General features: G+C 50.4%; 1 protein-coding gene across 2 annotated transcripts; it reads left to right on the top strand.

Annotated features, from left to right (window-relative positions):
- The first annotated feature begins 1239 nt into the window (after window positions 1-1239).
- Window positions 1240-12629, top strand: FAIM (Fas apoptotic inhibitory molecule). 2 transcript variants are annotated; one of them, XM_040358346.1, is made up of 6 exons: window positions 1249-1343; window positions 3606-3656; window positions 7754-7889; window positions 10243-10471; window positions 11297-11346; window positions 12129-12629. In XM_040358346.1, the coding sequence occupies exons 2-6, from the start codon at window positions 3613-3615 to the stop codon at window positions 12276-12278; spliced, it is 609 nt and encodes a 202-aa protein (XP_040214280.1). In that variant the 5' UTR covers window positions 1249-1343; window positions 3606-3612; the 3' UTR covers window positions 12279-12629. The 2 variants fall into 2 exon arrangements, with proteins under 2 accessions (XP_040214281.1, XP_040214280.1); XM_040358347.1 differs by lacking the exon at window positions 3606-3656 and having other exon boundaries at window positions 1240-1343.
- The last annotated feature ends 280 nt before the right edge of the window (window positions 12630-12909 follow it).

Raw genomic sequence — 12909 nt, 5'->3', positions numbered from 1 at the left:
GAAAATGACAATTGCAGTTTGGGAGTTGACCACTAGGGGGCGCTGAAGGGGTTAAGTGTGACCTCATGTGTGTTTCTAACTGTAGGGGGGCGGTGCTGGACGTGTGACGTCACTGATCGTCGTTCCCTATATCAGGGAACAGACGATCAGTGACATTGCCACAGTGAACGGGGAAGGTTTGTTTACACTCACCTCTCCCCGTTCTTCAGCTCCGGTGACGGATTGCGAGACTCCGGCGGCGATCGGGTCCGCGGGTCCCGCGGCGCTTCGGGCCAGGGGTCACGCGCCCGCGACCCACGGCTGGGCACTTAACAATCACGTACAGGTACGTTAATGTGCCCAGCCGTGCCATTCTTCCGACGTATATCGGCGTTAGGCGGTCCTTAAGTGGTTAAATGAAAGAAAAATTGTGAAAATTATGAAAAAGGTGATCTTTTTTAATGTCAAAAATATTTTTTATCTGTCTGGAATCAAACAATACCAAATGTTCCTGTTTTTAAGTCATAAATAAACCATACAGTGTAGAAACAATGGGGTGTATTTATTTTATTAGATTTTATTTATTAAATGTTTTTTTTCCTCACACTATGACTATGACATGACAATCTACACAAGAACAAACATCTTTGAACATTTATTGAAGGACCCCAAAAATTGCACCATTGTGAATGTTTTGAACATTTGTAATGAATATTTGTTATTGTAGGTTCACTTGAAATTAGCACAAAAAAAATAAATAAATAAAAATACATTTAGGATTGTTGTTGTTTTTTGATACATGTCCCCTGGCACCTGGGGTGTACCAAGATGTCCGCTGGCCGCCTTCTCAGTATATCCTTAGTGCGGCTGTGTGCGGGGTGTACCAAGATGGCCGTGACGGGACGTCACTTCCGTTACACATTCTGATAGGTCGCGGTATTCTGACAGAAGAGCCGGAAACGTTGTCATACACACCAATCAGAGGCTACAGCAGCTTCCCACCATTGTAATCACTTCTCTTCTATCAGCTCCTCCCCTATTCCCACAGATCCACCAATCGCAGGACTCCTCCACACATCACCTTCCTACAGACACATGGCCTGACTCCTCCCACACACAGGGGGGATCACCCCGCCCACTCCAGTGTACGGGAAGCAAGACCCCGCCCACAGCCATCATTCTTAGTGGGAACAGACTCCGCCCAGCTCCACCCAAGGAAGCGAGACCCCGCCCACCCCGAGCACTAGGATCAGAGGAGACGTAACACGTCAGGGCGGAAGGGGCGGAGCGCGCCCTGGTCACCTGGAGACAGTTGCCCGGGCAGCGGAGGCCGCGTCACTCCAACTTCCGGCCGAGAGAATCAGGTGAGTCCCGAGCAACGGGAGAGAGGGGGAAGGGAGGCCTGTGTGTACCGGGGACACCCCTCCCCGGATATACCCCTCCCCCCTCATATACTGTACACGTTCTCTTCTCTGGGGGGAGGGGAGGGTGTTCTATTCTCTCTCTGTCCTCCTTCCAGTGACATCCTCACCCCCTCCCCCCCCATTCCTATCACTGGGGACAGGAAGTGAGAGAAAATCTCCAAAATATCACTGAGAGAAATCCCCTCCCCCATCCATTCACACCCCGGGGGGAGGTGTCAATAATGTGTGTATATAGTGGGGGAGGGTCTGGAGTGACACTGTACCAGCTCCGCCCATCTCTCCTGTGTACAATGATTGTAAACATTTATCATCCAATCACAGGAGTCCCTGCACTCTGTACTGGTGTATTGTATCACATGGGAGTACTCGGGGGAGGGGCCAATAGAAGTGTCAGGAGTACTCAGGGGAGGAGCCATTAGAAGTGTCAGGAGTACTCAGGGGAGGAGCCATTAGAAGTGTCAGGAGTACTCAGGGGAGGGGCCATTAGAAGTGTCGGGAGTACTCAGGGGAGGAGCCATTAGAAGTGTCAGGAGTACTCAGGGGAGGGGCCATTAGAAGTGTCGGGAGTACTCAGGGGAGGAGCCATTAGAAGTGTCGGGAGTACTCAGGGGAGGAGCCATTAGAAGTGTCAGGAGTACTCAGGGGAGGAGCCATTAGAAGTGTCAGGAGTACTCAGGGGAGGAGTCATTAGAAGTGTCAGGAGTACTCAGGGGAGGGGTCATTAGAAGTGTCAGGAGTACTTGAGGGAGGGTGCATTAGAAGTGTCGGGAGGACTTGGGGGGAGGGGACATTAGAAGTGTCAGGAGTACTCGGGGGAGGGGCCATTAAAAGTGTAAGGAGTACTCGGGGGAGGGGTCATTAGAAGTGTCAGGAGTACTCGGGGGAGGGGTCATTAGAAGTGTCAGGAGTACTCGGGGGAGGGGCCATTAAAAGTGTCAGGAGTACTCGGGGGAGGGGTCATTAGAAGTGTCAGGAGTACTCGGGGGAGGGGTCATTAGAAGTGTCAGGAGTACTCAGGGGAGGAGCCATTAGAAGTGTCAGAAGTACTCGGGGGAGGAGCCATTAGAAGTGTCGGGAGTACTAAGGGGAGGAGCCATTAGAAGTGTCAGGAGTACTCAGGGGAGGGACTTTTAGAGGTGATGGGGTATCTAAGGGTGGGGCCCTTAGGGGTGATGTGGTACCCAGGGGAGGGACTATTAGGGAAATCAGGGAGGGGCTATTAGAGGTGATGGGGTATACAAGGACCTCAGTTGTGCCCCCCCCCCTGTATACACACATCATCCCATTCCTGGAGATATTTGCTGAGATATATTGGAGATGACCCCCCCCCCCAGGTTGCCATCCTCCTATCACACAAGTCTGTATTGGTGTAGTGTATCGCATGATCCCTGCCATGCCACCATCATCCAATCACAGGAGTCCTTGCAATCACACGATCCCTGCCATGCCGCCATCGTCCAATCACAAGATCCCTGCCATGCCGCCATCATCCAATCACACGATCCCTGCCATGCCGTCATCGTCCAATCACGCGATCCCTGCCATGCCACCATCGTCCAATCACATGATCCCTGCCATGGTGCCATCATCCAATCACACGATCCCTGCCAATACTGCGATCGTCCAATCACATGATCCCTGCCATGCCGCCATTGTCCAATCACAGGAGTCCTTGCAATCACATGATCCCTGCCATGCCGCCATCATCCAATCACACGATCCCTGCCATGCTGCCATCGTCCAATCACATGATCCCTGCCATGCCACCATCGTCCAATCACATAATCCCTGCCATGCCGCCATCGTCCAATCACATAATCCCTGCCATGCCGCCATCGTCCAATCACATGATCCCTGCCATGCCGCCATCGTCCAATCACATGATCCCTGCCATGCCGCCATCGTCCAATCACATGATCCCTGCCATGCCGCCATCATCCAATCACACGATCCCTGCCATGCTGCCATCGTCCAATCACACGATCCCTGCCATGCTGCCATCGTCCAATCACATGATCCCTGCCATGCCGCCATCATCCAATCACACGATCCCTGCCATGCTGCCATCGTCCAATCACATGATCCCTGCCATGCCGCCATCATCCAATCACACGATCCCTGCCATGCCGCCATCATCCAATCACAGGAGTCCTTGCAATGTTTATAATTCTGGTTCTTTCTCTCTCTTGCTGCTGATTGGAGGGGAGGAATGGCGGCCCACCAGGAGGTGACGATGTACGATGATGAAGTGAGGTAATGTCCCACCTACAGGAAGGGCCCCTCCCCTCCTTTCCTGTGTACAGCCCCTCCCCCGCCCCTCCCCCGCACAGGAAATCACAATGTTGTCCTAACAGCTTTCAGAAGTTAAAGAGGAACTCCGCTAAGCACTGACATCGATTTACTAAAACCGGAGAATGCGGAATCTGGGGCAACTCTGCATCCAATCCGCTTCCAGGTTTTATTTTGTGAAAGATTCATTGAAGAAGCTGATTGGCTCCCATGCACCAGATTCTGAGATCTCCCCCATCTGATCACAGTGACCTCCAATGTATATGATTGGTCATGGGACCCCCCCTCCCCCCTCTGGTGGAACCAACAAAACAAATGAACAGCTGTGTGTAGTCCCACCCATCGGCGGCATTTCATTGGCTGTCAGTGGTGGGGGGCGGAGCACAGCATGCCTCCCCCGACTTCTGGAGACCTTAAAGGAAACGCAAAAACTTTGATAGAAAATAAATCTGCAGAAGATCCGCTTAATGTTCAGAGAAAATACTGAAGCCGGAGGATCGCCATGGCAACAAACTAGGATGTCCAATCACATATTCCTGAGAAGATTCATTTAGAGCAAATTGTCCGCAGTGTCCCCGGCTCCGCCCCCTACACATTTCCTGGAAGATTTAGTTTGGAGCGGAGTTCTTCTTTAACCTGAAAGCTGCAATTCACCTGAGAGCCAATAAATGAGGCTGTCCGTGTATGTATTCCCCCCCCCCTGTATACATCCCCCCCCCTGTGTACATCTACCCCCATATAGTCTCCCATCTGCCCCCCTCTGACTACATCTACCCCCCCATACAGTCTCCTATCTCCCCCTCCCATATAGTCTCCCATCTGCCCCCCTCTGACTACATCTACCCCCCCCATACAGTCTCCTATCTCCCCCTCCCATATAATCTCCCATATGCCGCCCCTCCTGTGTACATCTACCCTCCCCCATACAGTCTCCCATCTGCCCCCCCCCCTCTGTATACATCTCCCACCATATAGTCTCCCATCTGCCGCCCCACATACAGTCTCCTATCTGCCCCCCCCCTGTGTACATCCCCCCTCCCATATAGTCTCTTGTCTTCCCCCCCCCCCCCGGTGTACATCTACTCCCCCATACAGTCTTCCATCTGCCCCCATCTACATCTACCCCCCCCCCCCCATACAGTCTCCCTATCTGTCCCCCTGTGTACATCCCCCCCCCCCTCCATATAGTCTCCCGTCTTCCCCCTGTGTGCATCTCTCCCCCTCCCCTCATACAGTCTCCTATCTCCCCCCCCCGTGTACATCTCCCGTCTGCCCCCCGTGTACATCTACCCCCCCATACAGTCTCCTATCTGCACCCCCCCCCCAGTGTACATCTACCCCCCTAAAATACCGATCGTCTCCCCTGCAGATTGTTACATAGAAATGAAGGGTCTGTAATTTCTCTCATAGGTGTATTTTATATGATGGAGACAGAAGATCAACCAAAACTCCAGAGAGATCACACGATACAAATGTTATAAATGGAGGAGAATAAGTATTTGACCCCCTTAGTAGTTGGGGGAGGTTCCTTAGTAGTTGGGGGAGGTTCCTTGTTGGGCCCTCTCTTCTTCACAGATCTTCTTACATAATCTGCAGGGGAGCAAATCGGCATTTTCCACACCCCCACCCCTCCCACCCACGTGTACATCTCCCTCATACATTCCCCTCTGCCCCTCCTGTGTACTTCTCCCCCCACCATTCCCGCTCCATGGATGACCCAGGACAGACATTAAAGACCATTCCCTATCCATGGATGATCCGGGACAGACATTATAGACCATTCCCGGTCCATGGATGATCTGGGACAGACATTAAAGACCATTCCCTATCCATGGATGATCCGGGACAGACATTATAGACCATTCCCGGTCCATGGATGATCCGGGACAGACATTAGAGACCATTCCCGATCCATGGATGACCCGGGACAGACATTATAGACCATTCCCGATCCATGGATGATCAGGGACAGACATTATAGACCATTCCCGATCCATAGATGATCCGGGACAGACATTATAGACCATTCCCGCTCCATGGATGACCCGGGACAGACATTAGAGGCCATTCCCGCTCCATGGATGACCCGGGACAGACATTAGAGACCATTCCCGGTCCATAGATGACCCGGGACAGACATTAGAGACCATTCCCGATCCATAGATGACCCGGGACAGACATTAGAGACCATTCCCACTCCATGGATGATCCGGGACAGACATTAGAGACCATTCCCGCTCCATGGATGACCCGGGACAGACATTAGAGACCATTCCCACTCCATGGATGATCCGGGACAGACATTATAGACCATTCCAGATCCATGGATGATCCAGGACAGACATTATAGACCATTCCCGATCCATGGATGATCCGGGACAGACATTAGAGACCATTCCCGCTCCATGGATGATCCGGGACAGACATTATAGACCATTCCCGCTCCATGGATGACCCGGGACAGACATTAGAGACCATTCCCACTCCATGGATGATCCGGGACAGACATTATAGACCATTCCCGATCCATGGATGACCCGGGACAGACATTATAGACCATTCCCGATCCATGGATGATCCGGGACAGACATTATAGACCATTCCCGATCCATGGATGACCCGGGACAGACATTATAGACCATTCCCGATCCATGGATGATCCGGGACAGATATTATAGACCATTCCCGATCCATGGATGATCCGGGACAGACATTATAGACCATTCCCGATCCATGGATGATCCGGGACAGACATTAGAGACCATTCCAGCTCCATGGATGACCCGGGACAGACATTAGAGACCATTCCCACTCCATGGATGATCCGGGACAGACATTATAGACCATTCCCGATCCATGGATCACCCGGGACAGACATTATAGACCATTCCCGATCCATGGATGATCCGGGACAGACATTATAGACCATTCCCGATCCATGGATGACCCGGGACAGACATTATAGACCATTCCCGATCCATGGATGATCCGGGACAGACATTATAGACCATTCCCGATCCATGGATGATCCGGGACAGACATTATAGACCATTCCCGCTCCATGGATGATCCGGGACAGACATTAGAGACCATTCCCGATCCATGGATGACCCGGGACAGACATTAGAGACCATTCCCAATCCATGGATGATCCGGGACAGACATTAGAGACCATTCCCGATCCATGGATGATCCGGGACAGACATTATAGACCATTCCCGATCCATGGATGACCCGGGACAGACATTAGAGACCATTCCCGGTCCATGGATGATCCGGGACAGACATTAGAGACCATTCCCGATCCATGGATGACCCGGGACAGACATTATAGACCATTCCCGATCCATGGATGATCAGGGACAGACATTATAGACCATTCCCGATCCATAGATGATCCGGGACAGACATTATAGACCATTCCCGCTCCATGGATGACCCGGGACAGACATTGGAGACCATTCCCAATCCATGGATGACCCGGGACAGACATTATAGACCATTCCGATCCATGGATGATCCGGGACAGACATTAAAGACCATTCCCTATCCATGGATGATCCGGGACAGACCTTATAGACCATTCCCGATCCATGGATGACCCGGGACAGACATTAGAGACCATTCCCGGTAGGAGGAGGTAGAACTTCTTGGACACTTTATATCCCCCCTCCCCATTGTATTTCTATGCCGTCCACCAATCACAATTTCCTCATCACTGGGAGCACCGGGACCTTCACCAGTGAATAAAGGCAGATGAATAAAATCATCTTTTTCTCATTTGCTGTGTATATCCCAATTGTATCTATTTTATTCTATTGGTCAGTAAAATGTGATAATAAATGTAGAATGTCCCCCGTATATCGGGAATGAATTGTCCTCACCTGAGGTGCGAGTCTCTCCATCTGCAGACCTCTAATCCCGGAGATCATTATCACCTTACTGAGTCCGGTAATCTGCCCCCCCCCCTCCTCCGTATACCATGTGACCCCCCCTCCTCCGTATACCATGTGACCCCCCCTCCTCCGTATACCATGTGACCCCCCCTCGTCTCCCTACAGATCGCGCTACGGCCGGCTGGAGAAGATGACTGACCTGGTCGCCGTGTGGGAAGTCGCTCTCAGTGATGGCGTCCATAAGATTGAGTTTGAACACGGCACCACGTCGGGGAAGAGAGTGGTCTATGTGGACGGGAAGGTAAGACCTTCCTTCTGTGTACATGGATATAAGATCTGATATATATATATGGCTGTGCTCAAAAGTTTGCCCCGCCCCCCCCCCCCCTGGAAGAAATGGTGAACTTTTGGCATTGGAAATCTGCCAAAAAAACTGTCTATTTTCAGATAGTGATGATATAAAGCCATTTATTATCACAGAGTTGTTTGGCTCCTTTTTAAATTATAATAACAGAAATCCCCCAAAAGACGATAATTAGCCCCTCCCCCCTCCGGAATGTTTGGCCTTGGTACAGACACAGAAGGTGGCACACATGGGTTACAATGCAAATTAAAGGTTCATTTCCCACATCTGTGGCTTTTTACATTGCAATTAGTGTCTGTGTATAAATAGTCAGTGAGTTTGTTATCTCTCACATGGAGAGCAGAAAAGAACAGTCAAAGGACCTGCGTAACAAGGAAATGGGACTTTATAAAGATGGAAGAGGATATAAAAAGATACCCAAAGCCTTCAATAGGCCAGTCAGTACTGTTCAATTATTTAATAAGAAGTGTACAATTTGGGGATGTCTTGATACCAAGCCAAGGTCAGGTAGAGCAAGAAAGATTGCAGCCACAACTGGCGGGAGAATTATTCGGGATACGAAGAAAACCCCCACAGGTGACCTCCGGAGAAATACAGGCTGCTCAGGAAAAAGACGGCGTGGTAGTTTTTAAGGAGCACAATACAATTCGATACTGGAACAAAAATGAGCTGCATGGCAGAGTTACCAGAAAGAAGTCTTTACTGCGCCAATCCCACAAAATGTCCGGTTACAATATGGCCGACAACACCCTGGCACGCCTCACCAGGCTTTTCTGTGGCACTGGTGCAGTAAAGGCTTCCTTCTGGCAACTCCACCATGCAGATCATTTTTGTTCAAGTATCATTGTATTGTCCTCAAAAAAAAACACATCGTCTTTTTCCTGAGGTGACCTGGGGGGGGTTTTATTTGTATCCCAAACAATTCTTCAGGCAGCTGTGGCTGCGATCTTTTTTCATCTACCTGACCTTGGCTTGGTATCAAGAGATCCCTACATTTTACACTTCTTATAAAGTGATTGAACAGTACTGACTGGCCTATTCCTTAACCACTTGCCGCCCGCCAATGACATATTGACGTCGGCAAAGTGGTTGTAGAATCCTGACCGGACGTCATATGACGTCCTCAGGATTCTGAGCCGCTGCGCGCCCCCGGTGGCACGCATCGCGGCGATCGTTGTTGCAGGGTGTCAGTCTGACACCCCGCAACACCGATCTCGCTAAAGAGTCTCTCACGGAGGCTCTTTACCATGTGATCGGCCGCGTCCAATCACGGCTGATCACGATGTAAACAGGAAGAGCCGTTGATGGCTTTTCCTCACTCGCATCTGACAGACGCGAGTAGAGGAGAGCCGATCGGCGGCTCTCCTGACGGGGGGGTTCGGAAAAAAAAGGATGCCAATCAGTGCCCACAAATGGGCACTGACTGGCAACATAAGTAAATCAGTGCCGCCCCACACTGCCCATCTGTGCCACCCCACAGTGCCCATCTGTGCCACCCCACAGTGCCCATCTGTGCCACCCCACAGTGCCGCCCATGAGTGCCCATCTGTGCCGCCCATGAGTGCCCATCTGTGCCACCCATGAGTGCCCATCAGTGCCGTCTATGTGTGCCCATCAGTGCCGCCTATGTGTGCCCATCAGTGCCGCCTATGAGTGCCCATCAGTGCCGCATACCAGCGCCGCCAATCGGTGCCACCTCAGTACTACCTCATCGATGTCCATCAGTGCCACCTCATCGGTGCCCATCAGTGCCGCCATATCAGTGCCCGTAATTGAAAGAGAAAACATACTTATTTACAAAAAAATTTACAGAAAAAAATAAAAACGTATTTTTTTTCCAAATTTTCAGTCTTTTTTTAGTTGTTGCGCAAAAAATAAAAATCGCAGAGATGATCAAATACCACCAAAAGAAATCTCTATTTGTGGGAAAAAAGGACGCCAATTTTGTTTGGGTACAGTGTAGCATGACCGCGCAATTGCCATTCAAAGTGCGACAGTGCTGAAAGCTGAAAATTGGCCTGGGCGGGAAGGTGCATAAGTGCCTGGTGTGGAAGGGGTTAAATAAGATTTTATTTTGGCATCAGACTTTCAATATTAATGTCACAATTTCATGATTTCTGCCGGGGAGGAAAACTTTTTATATATTATATGCAGTCATTACACTTCAGCAGTTCCATAGTAAGTGAAGAATTTCCCATGATGCATTGTGCCCCTTCATACCGGCACATTATGTAGTGTCATCTGATCACATGGTGTACGGGGGATGATGAGGGTCCTTGTTGTGTCTCAGGAGATCATCCGGAGGGATTGGATGTTTAAGTTGGTGGGGAAGGAAACGTTCGCAGTGGGAGCCGCTCAGACGAAGGCGACCATCAACATCGACGCCGTCAGCGGCTTCGCCTACGAATACACGCTGGAGGTGAACGGCAAGAGTCTGAAGAAATACATGGAGAACCGATCCAAGACCACCAACACCTGGGTGCTCCACCTCGACGGGGAGGACTGCCGGGTGGTGCTGGGTGAGTGGTTCCCTAATCTGCATGTGTCTGTCCGCTACCTCCCGGGGAATGCAAATCCAGCTCCTCCCCCGAGGAATACAAATCCCACCCCCTGGGGTATACAAATCCCACTCCACCCCGAGGAATACAATCCCACCCCACCCCCGAGGAATACAAATCCCACCCCCTGGGGTATACAAATCCCACTCCACCCCCGAGGACTACAAATCCCACCCCCCTGGGGTATACAAATCCCACTCCACCTAGACGGGGAGGACTGCCGGGTGGTGCTGGGTGAGTGGTTCCCTCATCTGCATGTATCTGTCCTCCACCCCCAGGGAATACAAATCCTGCTACACCCCTGAGGAATACAAATCCCACTCCACCCCTCCCCCACTCCACACCCCAAAGAATACAAATCCCACTCCACACCCCGAGGAATACAGATCCCGCTCCACCCCCCCCAGGGAATACAAATTCCACTCCACTCCTCCGCCCACTCCACACCCCGAGGAATACAGATCCCGCTCCACCCCCGAGGAATACAGATCCCACTCTACCCCCGAGGAATACAGATCCCGCTCCACCCCCGAGGAATACAGATCCCGCTCCACCCCCGAGGAATACAGATCCCGCTCCACCCCCGAGGAATACAAATCCCACTCTACCCCCGACGAATACAAATCCCGCTCCACCCCCGAGAAATACAAATCCCACTCCACTCCACTCCCTCCCCCTCCCAGGGAATAAAAATCCCGCTCCACTCCACAAATCCTGCTTCCCCTGTATAGTCTGAGCCCAGATGGTATAAAGTTGGATGATAATTTCTGGTTTCTCATGTTGCAGAGAAAGATACGATGGACGTTTGGTGTAATGGAAAGAAGCTGGAGACAGCGGTAGGTGCCCCCTCCCTTCCCCTCCCCCTACACACCACATGATACTTGTTTAATAATTTTTTTTATTGATTAGCTTATTTAAGATGAAGTGGATTTGGCCTTATAAATGCCATAAGTAGTAACCCTGCACCTTGTAGTGCCTATGAAGGTCTTGTACTCGTGTGCTTCGCTCTAATGCTGTGTACACGTGGAAACCCGCCGACATTCGTCCCGCGTGTACGCCCGTCTGTCCGATCTCATGACCGCTTCTGTCACACAGGCATGCTTGTCCAGCATCCGATCAGCCAGCCAATGGCTGGGAGCGCTAATTGGTAGGGGTGGGGCAGTCTCCAGCACAGCAGGGGAGATCGCTGCACTAACATTGCTTGTGTTAGTACAGCGATCTTTCTTTCAGCATTTTTTTAAATTTAATTAAATTTTTATTTTTTCAGCCTGCTGGGTTGGACATGAAATCTTCTAGTAAGTAGCAATCTTTAGTGTGCAGGGGGATCCCCGGGTCAGTATGGACCCCAGAACTGATGATAAACGAACTACACATAATAGAGGAAGTACAGCAATTTTTGTCATACAGTAATATTTTATTCATTGACCTCCCCCCCGGGTGTACCCCGATATATAGAATACCTGGAGGAGGTAGGACATACAGGAACGGTATACACACTGGTACAGGAAGTTGTCTTCTTGTATGGATAAAACAATAATAAAACTTTATTGATATAAACAATGTGTACATAATAACTTTATTTATAAAAGAGCGGTAACATCTTGTGTTCTGTGCACAGGGGGAGTTTGTAGAAGACGGAACGGAGACGCACTTCAGCATCGCCAATCACGACTGCCGCATCAAGGCGGTGAGCAGCGGCAAGCGGCGGGAAGGGATCATCCATACACTGATTGTAGACGATTGTGAAATCCCGGAGAGCGTGGAGTAACATCTCCGGATTCTGATCAGGGACTGATAGTCGTCATGTTTAACCCTTTCCCTGCAAGTCACGGACTGTAGTGCCCCCTGGAGGGTGTAGCTGGTTAGTGCCGCTCCTTTTATATGGGTGTGTGAACCCTGTGATGGGGGGGAGGGGCTGACCAATCACAGAGCTGTACAGAGGTCACATGGAATGACCCCTCCAGGCCTATTTATAAAGATCGAACGCTCCATTTGTGTTTTCATCCAAATATTGTACATTTATGTTTTATTTATAAAGTTGCTCTGGACTGTACAATACATTTTTACAGGATTCTCCTCAATTTTCTAAACTTTATGCTGCTTTTTTTTTTTCTTCTATCACTTTAAAGTGGAACTCCAGGAAAAGTCACATGACACAATGTAGCCTTAACACTGTATCTGTTTTTCCCAGTCACATGGTATTACCTGTTGATCCTGCCAGTTAATCTTTTTACAGGGCTCGACAAATCCCGGGCGCCAGGTCGCCATGGCGACTAGAAGTGGTGTCCTGGCGACTTGGCTTGGAAGGTGGGCTGGCGGCCATCTGGTGGTGAGCCGTTCGTATTACAAGTTAAACAGCAATTCTAATGTCATTTTTCACTATTTTCACTGCCATCTTC

The sequence above is a fragment of the Rana temporaria genome, chromosome 6 (assembly GCF_905171775.1).
Source record: "Rana temporaria chromosome 6, aRanTem1.1, whole genome shotgun sequence".
Classification (NCBI taxonomy): Eukaryota; Metazoa; Chordata; class Amphibia; order Anura; family Ranidae; genus Rana; species Rana temporaria.
This window is presented reverse-complemented; position numbering and strand designations above follow the sequence as displayed.